This window comes from Hyperolius riggenbachi, chromosome 3, assembly GCF_040937935.1.
Source record: "Hyperolius riggenbachi isolate aHypRig1 chromosome 3, aHypRig1.pri, whole genome shotgun sequence".
Taxonomy (NCBI): Eukaryota; Metazoa; Chordata; class Amphibia; order Anura; family Hyperoliidae; genus Hyperolius; species Hyperolius riggenbachi.
The window spans coordinates 224079083-224094650 of NC_090648.1; the positions used below are offsets into that span (position 1 = coordinate 224079083).

Genomic DNA, 15568 nt, shown 5'->3' on the forward strand with positions numbered 1-15568 from the left:
CTCTGACGTCATCGGACGTCCTCCGGGCTTTACTGCGCAGGCTCAGAACTACTGAGCCTGCGCAGTAAAGCCCGGAGGACGTCCGATGATGTCAGCGCGCCGCCGTGAGGTGCATTTTGGAACGCGGAAGGAGCCCGACCTGGCCGCCGGCCTGGTCGGGTCGCCACCGGAGACTACCGGCAGCCTGCGGAGCAGCGCCGAGGGCACCTCCTGCCTGCCACGGGCTGGAGGAAGCCCCAGGTAAGTGGATGCGGATTTTTATTTTTTTGAAACAGTCCCTGAACCTTCCCTTTAAGTTACGATTCAGTATGTAGGAAGATGTGAATGAAAAACATCAGTCAAGGGTAGGGTAAAGTGGTCAGAAGCTAAGCAATACATTTGAGTGCAGTATTGTTAAGGTGATTGAATCTGCTAGAAATTGATGCCATAAATCTGTCTCCTATGGAGAGACTTGTCAGTTGACAAGGGACTGCAAGCTTTGCTGCCAATGCTGTGCTCAAGGAGGGGGGGGGATAGGGAACACATAAATGGGGGAGAACTGGGGACCTGGCAGGCTGTGTGCGCGGCTCCACAGATATTCAATAGATTTCATGCTGGGTGGAAGGATTTGATCCCTCTTGGATCTGATTTGATCTCAGAGGGATCTATCAATGGGCAAATCTAGTGGCCGCCTATTATGCTGGGGATACACGGTACGTTTCTGTACCGTGTATCGACCAGCTGATCCGGCCAGCTGATAATATTCAGCTGGCCCGATCAAGCCACTCGACCCCCGCCCACTCGATCCCCGCCGGCGGACAATGACAGGGAGTCCGAGCGCTGATAAGGAAGCGCCAGCGGGGACGAGCGGTAATCGATCCGGACGAGCGGGGACGCGGCTGGGGTCGATCCGCCGGATCGACCTGTGTATTCCCAGCATAAGTGTATGGCCACCTTTAGACTTAAAGGAATTCAATCAAACTTTCACTATTTCTCTAAGCATTATAAATCAATTTGCCAACAACAGTAAAAATGATCAAAGCATATATTTTTGCTGTGCAGCTTCTTCTGTCTTTATTTAATTTACTGTCTGTGTCCCCTGAGAAAACTGACGGCGACGGGGAATTGGGGCAGTTCATTATTCAAGAGGGGGATCCTCTTGCTGCGTACAGCCATGCTTTATTCTATTGTGATGCTCCTCACACAGCAGAGCAACTTATGCAGCACACGAAAGGCTCATAAAGTTACTGAGGGGCCCTCTCTCGCTGCTAGACTGAAGGAGACTTCCCTGTTCTGAGCTGCGTAATTAGCTGTTTCTACACAAAGGTAAACATGAGCTGGAGGAGGGCGCGTCATTGCTCTGAAGAGGAGGCGTAGAGGAAGATTTATTATCATAAAAGAATAAAGTTATGTTAAAACCAAGCACACCTTTATTTTTCTTGTGAAATTCCCAATAAGTTTGATGTGTCACATGACCCTCTTCCTATTGAAAAAACAAAAGTTGGAATCAAAATGGCTGACTTCAAAATGGCCGCCATGGTCACCACCGATCTTGAAAACTTTCCCTCCTCACATATAGTAATGTGCCACAAACAGGAAGTTAATATCACCAACCATACCCATTTTATTAAGGTGTATCCATATAAATGGCTGATGGTGTAATGGTTAAGGGCTCTGCCTCTGACACAGGAGACCAGGGTTCGAATCTCGGCTCTGCCTGTTCAGTAAGCCAGCACTAATTCAGTAGGAGACCTTTGGCAAGTCTCCCTTACACTGCTACTGCCAATAGAGCGCGCCCTAAGGAGAAAAGCGCAATATAAATGTTATTTGTCTTGTCTTTGTCTAAATGGCCATCTCTCTCTCTCTTTCTTTCTTTCTTTCTCTCTCTTCTCTCTCTCTCTCTCTCTCTCTCTCTCTCTCTCTCTCTCTCTCTCTCTCTCTCTCTATTAAAATATCTCTCTCTTTCTATTTAGTTTCAAAAACTTTTTTATTGGATGACAACAGGTACATAGGTAAACATATAATGCCATAAAAAGTAGTAAAGAATTACATAAACACATGTTACACACAGTTGAGAATGGCACTATCAAGGTTAATAGTCTCCAGGCCTGCGGGAGGAAGAAAGTAATCAAGTAGGAGGTTAGGCTGGGACTCTCCAGAAGATGTCGAGTACTTATTATAAAGTGCTATTGCAGTGATGTTTAGCAAAGAAAAAAAAAAGCATAGCAGAAGGAAGCTAATGAAATTATCTGACAAAGTTAGGGGGTGGTGGTCCCAACCTAAATTGCTAAGAGGTCTGGGGTTGATATCAATGTGTGTACCAGAGTATAGCAAATCCAATAATTTTAACAAGAAAAAATTACACTGCTCATGTAGGGACTGGAAGAATTTTTTAGCGATGGGGTACCGCTCAGAAGTGTAGGAGATTATAACATCTGTAAAGCGCTCTGGACTCCAGGAGGTAAGCTCAGTTGAATCCAGGGATGCCAAATTTTCTCAAAATGGTGGGTCCTGTCCCAGAGATTGGCCTTAATCTTCTCGTTTATCATAGTAGTATGTGTGCGGGCAAGTATGCTTTGGAAAGACAGGGTCTGTTTAAACCATTGTGAAGCAATATAGGTTTTGGTAGCGTTCATAATGAACTGTGTAAGTTTGTGCTGGGAGTAGGGCATCTTTTCAGGTTGTAGACCCAGAAGATCTCTTTCTATTTAAAATAACTTTCCAGCACTTTTAAACTAAAAAAAGTACCAAAAAGTAAATGAAAACGTGCTATCAAAGTTGTTTTGAGTATTTTCATGCTTTCTGGTGGCTTGAAAGGCATTCTATTGACAAGTTTAAAAATATCACCTAGGAGAAAACTCAGGAGAAAAAGTCATTTGCATATGGGCCTCTCTCTCTTTCTCTCTTCTCTCTCTCTCTCTCTCTCTCTCTCTCTCTCTCTCTCTCTCCCCCCCCTTAATTATTCATACCTCTGGCAAATTTTAACTTAAATTACTTTTTATTCAGCCAGCAAGTAATTTTTTGATGGGATATGACATAGGTGTCTCCCAAAAGATAAGATGATGTAGAAATAGCATTGTTGTGAAAAAAAAACCAAAAACCATTTCTCAGCTTTTATTTACATTTGAGCAAAAAGTGTCCAGTCCAAAATTATTCATACCATTCAAAAACTGTTACAGTCTGTTGGAAAATCCAAAGTTCTATACCATTCCAAATAGTCCAAGCTGTTCTAAAGCATCTTAATTACCCTGATTAATTGGGAACAGCTGTTTTAATCAATCCAACAGGTGAAAAACAGAAACTCTCTGCAGTTGGTTTGTGGACAGTCATAGCTAAGACAAAGGAGCCTAGTAAGCACCTGCGGCTGCGCATTGTGGCTGCTCACAAGTCAGGAAAGGGCCACAAGGCTATTTCTAAATGTTTTCAAGTTCTAGTGGCTACAGTGCAAAGTACAAACTATTATTAAAAAAATACAAGCTGTTCTGCACTGTGGAAAATGTCAGAGGACGTCGTTGGAAGCCAAAAGTGACACCTGTGTTGGCCAGGAGGATAGTGAGAGAGGGGAAAAAGAATCCAAGGATCAATACCAAGGCCATCCTAGTGAATCTGGGCTCTGCTGGCGGCAATGTCTCAAGGCAGACAATCTAACGGACTCCACTTAAAGGCCCGTGTTTATGAACGCTGCATGTGCACCCTTTACTGGGATTATTAGTAAATGGGAACATTTGTTCCCAAAGCCAATCAAAGTGCCTGATGAATAAATGATCCCAGCTTTTGCCAGAAGCCATGTTAATTCATTGAAGTGAAAGTAAACACATAAACTAACACTTCCTGTTAACTCAGAACACTGTTCTAAGTATACAGGATATAGTATGGGGGGACATCTAGTAGCTAAAATGTAAAATTAAATTAAAATACATAAAAACAAATAAATTCCCCATAGCCTTAACCTCGTCTGCCCTCTCCCCTGCCTCATGGTTACCCAAAGAAAGAAAAAGCCATAATGGCAGCATTCAAAAAAATAAATTATATATATATATATATATATATATATATATATATATATATATATATATATATATATATATATATATATACTCAGCTTTTTTAATATGTAGGTAAGGGGGTATTATTACTGTTATGTTTGCAAATAAGGGCTTGCAGTTATTGATAGAGTATAATGAGAAAACAAAAAACGCAATTCAAAATGGTGTAGCACTTTTAATTCTCAAACTATAATGACTGAAAACAGAGAAATAATGACTTCTCAATTTTTTTTTCATAATTATTCCCTTTAAAATGCATACAGAATAAAAGAATTCTTACCATACAGTATCACCGAAAGAAAGCCCACTTTATCCCGCAAAAAATAATCTAAAGATCATTTAGGTGTGATAAGTAGCAATAAAGGTATTGCTGAATGAATGGAAGGAGCGTGAAATGTAAAAATGTCTCTAGTATTTAAGGGGAAATTAAGTAGTTAAAATAAAAAGTGCAACTGTAAATAATAAACACTTATTCAATTTGGCTATTTATCCCATTTATGGTGTTGATATTCAATGTTGAAATAATTGTATTTTTCTGTCTTATGTAGTTTTATTTTCCCTAGTACTGCAATGATGATGAAAACCTATCTAATAAAAGGGAAATGGGGAATAAAAGGTTTATAAAAAGCGTAATTACATCAATTATAGAAAAAAATAACGTGAGCAGCAGTATATACATCACCCTAATTGTTTCACGCTTGTCGCGCCTCTTCAAGGACTCAGCTCCATGGCGGGAGAAAGCTCACTGTCATGTCAAGCATAAAAAATGCCTGACTGTCTTCCATTGGCCGGGCCCGACCCTTGGGCTTGGCTTTGACTGCGAATTAAGTAATGCTACTTCATCCACAGAGTTCATTGTTGGAAAACACCAAGAGAGCCATTCGCTGATTGGATAGAAACAGTATCTTTGTTGCCAAAAGTTTGATACATCTATCTTTTGCACATTCTTATATAGATCTATGTCATATTTGGTAATAACAAAGTTCAGTCCCTTTTCCAAAACCTGAATCACTGGATCAGACAACGGAACATCTGAAAGGTTAAATACTTGCATTTTGTCGGCTACATCTGTCACATTATGGTCACTATCCATGGGTTTTATTCCGGGGTTAACCCTTTCCTGGTCTTTTTCTTTCCACGTGCTTACTTGCCTTCTCTCCTTCTATATTGTAGAAACTGACTCATTCCATAAGAGAATGATTGGTAGAACATTGTAGATCAATCAAAAGTGGTGTAGATGTTTTGAGGCAAATTAATCATGTTAGAGATGCTCATGGTTCAAATGCTGATGTTTTAAAAATGATTGGTCTTGAATTAGTGGAAACCCCATATCATGGTGGCGATAGGGATAGAATTCTTTCACAAAGAGAATCCCTGTTAATCTCTAGGACCAATGCTTTGGTATTCAATGATCACAACGAATTGTGTGTTTTCAAGTACTGAATATTAGTAGGATTAATACCCTTTTACAGTATGTAGATGTGCTTATTTTGCTCTTTCTCTCCTTGTAACTCCTCTTTGGTGATTTGGGGCTACTTTTTGGCATGTCTTGCCTGTCTTGCTCTTTTTAATCACTTCTTCCTCTGTGGCGTTGGTGGTTTGGCCTCTCTTAAAGACACCCCTTTATTTCCACACTATTTCTGACACTTAGTCTCTGGTCTACTTCCTTCATGGCACAAAATTAATGGTTAAAGAGAACATGAGGAAGTTCCTTGGGGGGCAGATGGGACACAGAGGCATGTTCCCTGCCTCACGACATGCCCCCACCATGTTCCCACACCGCTTCTCTCTGCCCCCACCGCTGCGCTAAGCGCCCCCCCATATTAGTGACAGTATTTGGAGGGTGAATAGAGGAGAGGGATTCCCTGTTCAAAACGCCCGCTAGGGGCATTCCTGCAGAGTTTCCAGAGTTGCCATTGGTGCAATATAAAATTTGGCCACTAGGTGGCACCAGCTTAGAATGCAGAAGCATTCCAAGCACAAGGAAACCAAAAGTGTTTTTTCCCCCCCATTCTTCCTGTGAATGATCAGTGCTGTTCCTTACAGCTCTGGTAATTTGTGATTTAGGCACTTTGGGGAATGGGAACACATGTAAGCACGCTGCCAGGAATAGGGAGAAACCAGGCACTATGTAGTTTAATCAAAAATTCCAGCATAAAATAAAGTGCAGGGGCATCAGTGTTCTCCCCAGAATTTTTTTCCAGCCGGGTGGCATAAAATAGTAGCCGGGTGGCATGAAAAAGTAGCCGGGTGGGGCGAGTTGAAGATGCAGGGCAACTGTGCTTACAGCATAGGAGGTGGCGAGGAGGTGAGCCGATGACAGCCGGGTGGTCACCAAATCTAGCCGGGTGGAGCACCCGGCTAAAAGAGCCTGGGGAGAACACTGGGCATACAGAGGATGGCATCCAGTGAAATGCAAAAGAAAACAATCTTGATACTTATCTCCAGCACAGCTACAATAAGTATCAAGATTGTTTTCTTTTGCATTCCACTGGATGCAATCCTCTGAATGCACATGCACTTTATTGTATGCTGAGATTTTTGATCAGACTGCATAGTGCCTGATATTTATCTCGGTTTTTTGGTCCATTTGCCACTGTATCTACTGTACGTCTTGAGCACATGTAGTTGCGATATCACTGCTGGAGACCGATATTGTGAGATCTTGGTTATCCTGAGTGCCAGCCCTAGCACTTGCCTAGTTCAACACTGTCAGTTCTCTTGTTTTTCAGGCGCTGCAAGGAAAAGGGCCATTGTTTTATTTTGAGTGCCAGGTTGTTTGTATACATATTCTCCACCATTTATTTGTACATTTATGGGAAAAATGTATACTGTACTTTAATAGTTGTCTTTTAAAGCTGACTATGTTAAGGCATTCAGCGTGAGCCCTAGACTGATAGGCACTCTGGACGCTAGAAAGGGGTTGAAGCCATACTACAACACTAAGGGCCCTTTTACACTTAATGCGTTGGTATGCGTTAGGACACGTTGGTATGTGGGTTTTTTTTTCTCCATAGCAGTGCATTGTGAAAAAGCTTTCAGCTAAAATGCGCATAGTGGGAACTGAGCCAAAGAAAACATGGGCATTATTTTGAAGTTTTCTTTCGGTTATAACTGAGAGTAGCTGATTAAGGCCTCGTTTGCAATATACAACGCAGATCCGTGCGCTTAGCGCGGCTCTGCATTGCATGTGACTCCACGGGGGCGGCTCTTGCGATCCCATTCATTATACTGAATGGGATCACAGGTACATTCACCCCTGAATGCAGGCAACCATGCTGTCAGGTTCAGCTGTGAATCACAGCACATATATGGAAACATCAGATAGTGCAATCTGGGCACTCTGTGATGTCCCTGTGATCGAGTTTCCATATGCGCACTATATGGAAATCAGCCCTAAGGCAGGAGACACACTTGTCTATAAGCTTTCTGCGTATCATGTCTGTTTGTATGCAGAAAAGTGCACACATTTTTTTCACAGCAGCTAATATAATTGATGAAGAAAACTGACAAGATGTGCAGAATTATCCTGCAGAATGTCTTTTTTTTTTCTGCATGCGAAAAACGGATTAGATGGGAAATAACGCATCGATGAACATAAGTCTAAGTTTAACCCTCCTGGCGGTCTAATGTTTTCCGCCAGGAGGCAGCGCAGCATTTTTTTTTTTTTTTTTTTTCTTTAAATCATGTAGCAAGCTGAAGGCTCGCTACATGATAGCCTCTGCTCAGCGGCATCCCCCCGCCCACTTCGATCACCTTCGGCGATCTCCGATCAGGAAATCCCGTTCGAAGAACGGGATTTCCTGGAGGGCTTCCCCCGTCGCCATGGCGACGGGGCGGGATGACGTCACCGACGTCAGCGCAGTCGTGACGTCATTGGGAGTCCCGATCCACCCCTCAGCGCTGCCTGGCACTGATTGGCCAGGCAGCGCACGGGGTCTGGGGGGGGGGCGCGCGGCGCGACGGTTTGCGGCGATCGAGCGCCGGCCGGTGGCGATCGGTGTGCTGACGCTGCTAGCAAAGTGCTAGCTGCGTTCAGCAAAAAAAAAAATTAAGCAAATCGGCCCAGCAGGTCCTGAGAAAACCTCCTGCGCGGCTTAGGCCCGGTTCACACTTGCGGTTTTGCAAAAACCGCACCGGATGTCCGGACCGCACCGGAGCCGGATCGGACCTGAACCGTACGGTTCCTGTCCGGATCCGGTCCGGTTGCATACGGTTTCCGTGCGGTATGAACACGGTTGCGGTCCGGATCCGGATTCTAAAAGAGATAACAACCTGTATAAAAACAAAAAAAAATGTTGGGGTCTGGGAGGTCAGCAGAAGGGGGACCTGTGGAATCAGGCCCTCCGCTGTTTAGCACTCACCTCCACCTCCAACATGCTGCCAACATCTCCAGCTCGTGCTGCTCCACTCCAAAATGGTTGCCCATGTGTCCCCGATACAATATCGCCGCAACAATCCTCATAGGAAGTGGGGTAGAACATCCGGATTTTTTGCCAGTGTGTTGTGCGCTCTCCGGTTCTCATTGGTTTCCATTGGCCGGATGGTGCAGTCCGGCTCCGCCCCGGATACGGCTGCCGGAGGAGCCGGACCAAAAAATAGCGCATGTTGGAACGGACACCGGAGTCCGGATCCGGTCCGGCTCCGGTCCGGACGAAACGGACACATGTGAACCCTGGCATAGACTTACATTGCTATGCCGTGCGTCCGTTTCGTCCGGCCAGCATGCGGTGCGGCTCCGGCACGGCTATTCCGGATAGCCACCGCTAATGTGAACCGGGCCTTACCCCGGGGTTACCGACAGGAAGGTTAAATCTGTTTTCCTTTGCAGAAAACACAGATGAAAATAGACAAGTGTGTCCCCTGCCTTAGTGTAAAAGGACCCTTTCAGAGAACTGTGACACTTACAGAGAACTTGTAATACTTGTATTTAAAGGACAACTGTGAGGAGAAGGGATATGGAGGCTGCCATATTTATTTCCATTTAAGCAATACCAGTTACCTGGCTAACCTGCTGACTCTCTGCCTCTAATACTTTTAGCCATTGACCCTGAACAAGCATGCAGCAGATCAAGTGTTTCTGACATTGTCAGATCTGACAAGATTAGCCACATGCTTGTTTCTGATGTGATTCAGACACTGCAGCCAAATAGACCAGCAGGGCTGCCAGGCAACTAGTATTGTTTAAAGGTAAATAAATATGGCAGCCTCCATATTCTTCTCGCTACAGTTGTCCTTTAAGCAGCAGTGCCAGTTTACCTTTTGCTTTTAAGAATTCTGTCAAAAAGATGAAGAGTTGATTCTATTTGCCTCCCCCAGTTAGGCATAAAATATCGTTCAACAGCCTACTGGCTTATTCATTTATTCATTTCTGTATGTAATTCTTATTTGCAGCTGTAGATGGCACTATTGTAACTCTTGTGCATTAACTTCTCTTAGGATAAATGGAAGCTTGTTTATTATTCATAGTAAGCGAAATAGGTATAATGCATAACTGTAGCTGTGAGAAGGCTCGTTTTACAATAGAAGTGGCACACTTTGCACCTAAGCATTTGTGGTTTGATGCAGATTTGCTGAATTAATCTCTTCATGAAATGCTGTCAGTTTTTTTTCTGTTCATGATGCTAATTAATCTTGTTGGTAAATTATCTCTGTTCCTCCTTTTCAACATTTACCATATTATTCCCACAGCAAGGTTTAGTTTACAGAAACATATTGTGTTGTTTGTGTATTCATTATCTGCGTGCCATCCGTTTATTGCGTATTTAATCCTGTAATGTCATTTTCTTCTATTTGCTATTAAAGTCCATGAGACACGTTCTTGAAGCTCATTTTCTGAAGCTGTACGCTTTTTGTTTTGATGGGGTTTTTTTTCCCCTTAAATATGTTTGTGTATATATCCGTTTGACCTTCACAAACAAGTCCTTTAAGAGCTTACTCTGCTTCCGTAAAGGTCCCTGCTTGGTGTATTCTATAGTTAGTGTGATTTCCATTGCTTCAGCACCAGAGTTTTATCTGCAGCTAGAGGCATTGTAGGCGAATAAGAGAACAGTATTGATGTGCTGGGCCCTGGGGTCCTAGCGTCTTGGTATAGAGTGTCATCAGGACAAAGAGATGGCGCCAACAGTCCTGCCGTGCGCGCCAGTGACTAGAATTAATTACAAACCAATCGAATCCGTTGCAGCCAATTGGTAAACTAATTGGTAACTTTAGCTGGGCATCTAGCTCTGGTGATCCAGGATGGGGGATGGAGTATCCTGTGAGACACTTTTGTCCAGCTGCGGGTGAGATGTCCGGAGAGAGATGTGCATGAGTGAAGCCGGAGCCCCCACTGCTGCTTGTCCTGTTTGTATTCCCTTGTTCGGAAAACATGGCTCTTATTACAGCTCACATGGCATGAAGTCTGATCAACTTGATAAGGTGAACTGAACCTTCCTTCAGGCAGGTACCTGTGAGAGGGGAAGTGATCAGTCACTGACAAGCAGATGGGGCTATGCTGCTGCACAATTGTGATGTAGGAAATTATCTTGATAAGCTGATTCCAAAAGGATAAGATAAAAAGGATTTTATTTCAAAATTCATATGGTACACAAAGTACATTGGGATCCTAAGGAGCATGCAGCTAAAGATAAGTGTATGAAACTGTCCACCTGAAATAGATATTTTAGTTATAGGTGGAACCTGCCAATCCAGGCCTCCCAGTGGCATCTTTATCTATAGCACAGGCGTTGAACTCCAGGCCTGGAGGGCCAGATCCATGCCAGTGTTTAGGATGGACAGCAAAATGGAGGAATGTGTTCTACCTGATGGACCACACCTTTCCTGATTCAGACCCATCAATTCATTTGAGCGGTGTCAAAATGTGTGAGGACCTCGGCCCTCGAAGTACCGGTTTGACATCCCTGATCTATAGGGTGCTCTGTCGCTAGAGCTCCCTACCATTTATTCTCGGTTATCTTCCTGTTTGTCTTGTTGTTTTGTCTTCTCCTGGCTTCCTTTATTATTATTGCTTTTCTGTGCAAAGTACCCAGTTACATTTTGGAGACTCAAAACCATCAAGATATTTTGCATGGGTGAATAAGGAACATAAAAATTAATGAAAGCTATATAAAGTACAACTGGCTATCTTTTCCCCATGTTCAATAAGCAAGGCTTATAATACATAAGAAGCACAGTTATCAAATAAAGTTACAAATACAATACTGAACATGACAGGGGACTGTGGCGTGTGTGTGGACCTCTTTCTTCTGCTGGACTTCTTACTGCTAAGCACCTAGTAAAACTTAAGTAATCTTCAGCGTGTTCCCGAAAGAATTGCATTTTTTTAGTGTTCTAACTTACAGTGATGCATGGGAAAAGCATCATAGTATGTATGTATTTTCTGTGGGGTAGCACTTCAAAGTAATCTGCTGACTCATGAATACTACGATAGCTAGAAATAGCAGGATAAACAGAATTTGTTTCTTCTCTGCTGCTTGTTTAACATTATGGAGCCTCGCAATGTAGATGCAATCTGTCATTAAAGCATTGTTATTGTGTGCAAAGTGATCAAAGTACGTGCATAAATCAAAATATGAACTGATATGAACTGTCTTATTGCGTTGTTGATGTAATAAGTGAAGGAGAACAGGCCCTAAACCTGTAAAATTCTTTAAAAAAAAGCTTAATACCCAAAACTACATATTTGCTGCTAGGACCTTACTATTCTTTGGAGGATTGCAAGATTAGAAAACTAAATATATATATATATATATATTCGACTTTGCTTATAAGTCAATTCAAATATTTCACTCCTTTGACCTGAAATTTTTTGATGAGGCATAAGTCGAAGTAGGAAATGTGCCATAATGGCTTGAAGAGAACCCGAGGTGGGTTTGAAGAATATTATCTGCATACAGAGGCTGGATCTGCCTATACAGCCCAACCTCTGTTGCTATCCCAAACCCCCCTAAGGTCCCCCTGCACTCTGCAAACCCTCATAAATCACAGCCACGCTGCTGACAAACAGCTTGTCAGAGCTGGCTGTGTTTATCTCTATAGTGTCAGTCTGCTGCTCTCCCCGCCTCCTGCAGAACTCCAGTCCCTGCCTGCATCCCTTCCCTCCCTGCTGATTGGAGGGAAGGGACGGGGGCAGGGACCGGAGCTATGCAGGAGGCGGGGGAGCAGCTGAGACTGACACTACAGATGTAAACATAGCCTCACAGCATGGCTTTGATTTATGAGGGATTGCAGAGTGCAGGGGGACCTTAGTGGGGTTTGGGATAGCAACAGAGGCTGGGCTGTATAGGCAGATCCAGCCTCTGTATGCAGATAACATTCTTTAAACACACCTCGGGTTCTCTTTAAAAAAGGTTGTAACATCTAAAAATGAAAAATTGCCTAAAAATAGTGTCCCAAATATATATATGTAAACACTTTCTTTTTCTAAAAATAGGTCCCTATAGACCCCTAATTATTTTTAAGGTTTCTTTTTTTTTTTACTGGTCTTTTTGCCTGTGTTGAACTGTGCAGTGCCAACAGGAATATGGGAAGACTTTTTTTTTTTATTAGCTACTGTAACAAGTTTAATTCAAAATACAAATAACAGAAACTTCTCATTTTAGATAAGATACGGATACTATGACCACAAGGTAATTGAATATCCTCCCCCTTTTGAAGAGTTTACACAGTGATGTGGGCCTGTTATCTAGGTGAGGTTTGCTGTGGGAAGGACAGCAAGGTGTAAAATAAGCAGTGCTTTAACACTGAGCTAGGTTAAAAAAAAAAAGGAAAGGGCGGAAGTGATGTCACTTTTGGCATCACAGAGAAACCATGACGATGGAAACCAGCAGAAATATTCTTTTCTATTTTCATTTCACATTTTTCCTAAATTTGACAATGGATAGGTAAGCTAAATAAATCATTTCTTATGGGATAACTTATTTTAATGTTTTCAGTTAATATGTAGTTTCCTGCTACTTTAAGTCCTGAAATGCATCCATAGTACCCAGTGGCACCCAAGTTTGGCCTTTAAAGTGGACCTGAACTCAGAACTCCTCTCTGCTCTAAGGCCTCTTTCACAGTGGGACGGTGCGTTTGATGTGACGTTAAGGTCGCGTAACGTGCCCCTAATGCAGCGCATTGAAAGACTATAACTTGGATGTTATAGTACATTCTTTAGCCCTGCGTTTGGTGCGCCGTTTTCGTTGCACAGTGATGGAACGAAAACGACGCATGCGTTATATTTAAGAAAAAAAACATTACTGAGCATCTGCAACACACACAACGCAGCAGATTTATTGCTAAACGCACAGAATGCTGCACTTCCTAAATATTGCTAAACGTTACACACAACGCAACGTGTGCACTGTGAATGTTGCACAGACTTAATATTGCTGTGCATTAGTCCACGTTAAAACATTTTCTAATGTGCGACTTTAAAGTCGCACTGTGAAAAAGGCCTAAAAGATACACTACAGCACAATAACCTTTAAACAACAAGTTAAAAGTTTTTAATATGTAGTATTCAAAAAAGCTACAAAGTGCCAAAAGTGCAGGATACATGCAACTAGAGGACAAGAGGGTCTCCTAGGAGGAGTGAATGTTCCAGATGGGATGGGTATCTGGAGATTAGGGAGGAAATATAAGGAGGTGACAACATTATGTCGAAATTTCTTTAAAGAGAACCCGAGGTGGGATTTAATTATGTTAGTGGGGCACAGAGGCTGGTTGTGCACACTAACACCAGCCTCTGTTGCCCCATGGTATGCCTCCAGGACTCCCCTGCGCGTCGCTATACCCCCCCGCAGTGCTAGCGACACACACCGTGTCGCCAGCACAATGTTTACCTCTGCCTGTCTGTTAGCGCCGCTCCCCCACCTCCTCCGTATCGGCGCTACCCGCCCGCGTCCCTTCCCTCCCGCTGATTTGAAGAGTTTAAACTGGATAAGTGGTGTTCCACAGATCTGGGGCTTGATACTGACACTCATCCTGTTCTTGACCCAACCATTATTAGCTGTTTTGGGTGCAAGTCATCTCACTGGCAACCAGATTCTAAGATCTGCTTTCCAAAAAATGTAAAGCTCCTTCAGCATCATCATTATAATCTCATGTGCTTGAATATGACACGTTTCAATCCGTATTTGATTTTTTGCAAAGCATGCACTGTAAAACATTTTTTTTTGGGGGGGGAGGGAGTGGGAGGTGGATAATCTTTGCCACAGATACAGTTTTGACCTGCTGGAAAATATCTGCAATCCTTCAATCTTCATTTTTGCTTGTTGCCTCTACACTTCTCTTAGTGGCGTTGCTAGCCTAAAAGATCAGTGGCATGTTCCCCGGATGGCCCCCAGGCAGTGGATGGCAGTACTCCCCTAAGGCTGCTTGGAGGTAAGTACTGCCGCCCGCTACAGAGGATGTCTCCAGACTTGGATAGTGGATGGAGGAGATGAGTAGTTCCTCCCGCTGTGCTACTCTGCTGGGGCGTCAGGGAGAGACAGTGAGGACACACACAACGATGCATGCTTTTTATGGAGGATCCAGGCACCACAGCTTTCAGCATGTTACCACAGCACCCAGCATGCCCTATAGAGATACCACAGCACCCAGCATGCCCCATATGTTTAAGTGATACTACTATTTATGTGATATGCTGAATTTTTTTTCTGTTTTAATGGAGAGGAGGGCTTCATCCAACCTTTTGCTGGACAGGCCTAATTAGAACGTTAATATGTTTGTGTAAATTTGGCCACACCCATGGCCACACCCACATTCTGGTGAATGGCCACACCCTTTTTTGGCTGAAGTGCCCAAAAGTTCCCTGGATCTCTTAGGATCCTAGCAACTCCCCTGACTTCACTTCAAAATGATTGCCAGTTCTTAAAGTGACAAAAAATGATCGAAGTATTGTGGTAATTTCACAGGAATGCTGGTAACAAAATGATGTACTTGTGAGTGATAATTGTTTGTCTTTGTGCAGGAGGTGTTAATGATGCTGGACAATTATGTGAGAGATTTTAAGGCTCTCATTGACTGGATTCAGCTTCAGGAGAAGTTGGAGAAGACAGATGCCCAGAGCAGGTAACCAGATAAGGACTTATTGTGCATGTCTGCTTTGCTGGTGTGCTGATGCTGTATATCTTGTGGGAGAGTGTGCATACACAGTGTATGAGCAAACAGTTACTGTATGTTGATCCCTTATTCTTCCTTTTTCTAGACCCATAGATATATTTATAGTATTCAGAATAGTAGAAAAATGTGAATATCCCAATGCCGAGGTTGGGCTGTTTAGTTTATACTGGAGAAGCAGCAAGTAATGAAAGCGGAGTGGTTTTCTGCTATCAAGCAAGAAGTGCAGTTAAACAGAAGAAACAAATACTTGGAAAATAGACACTACTTTTTTAATAAAATACTTTAGAAAACCAAGTTTTATTTTGTTAAGCTATCTGTTTATGCTGCAAGTGTGTTTTTTAACCCTTTGTGTAAACATCTAATGTTTTATAAAATGGCCACTTTACCTATTCATTTGGGTGGTGGTGGATGTTTTGGTTTCCACTTAAAGGGGC

At 43.0% G+C, this 15568-nt stretch overlaps 1 protein-coding gene across 3 annotated transcripts in view; it reads left to right on the forward strand.

Moving 5' to 3' along the window:
- The window catches only part of SCAPER (S-phase cyclin A associated protein in the ER), a 325634-nt gene that overhangs the window by 43774 nt on the left and 266292 nt on the right, over window positions 1-15568 (forward strand). For all 3 annotated transcript variants that reach the window (XM_068275840.1, XM_068275842.1, XM_068275841.1), the window contains exon 5: window positions 14983-15083. In XM_068275840.1, the coding sequence (XP_068131941.1) occupies window positions 14983-15083 (101 nt within the window). The remainder of the gene's footprint in view (window positions 1-14982; window positions 15084-15568) is intronic.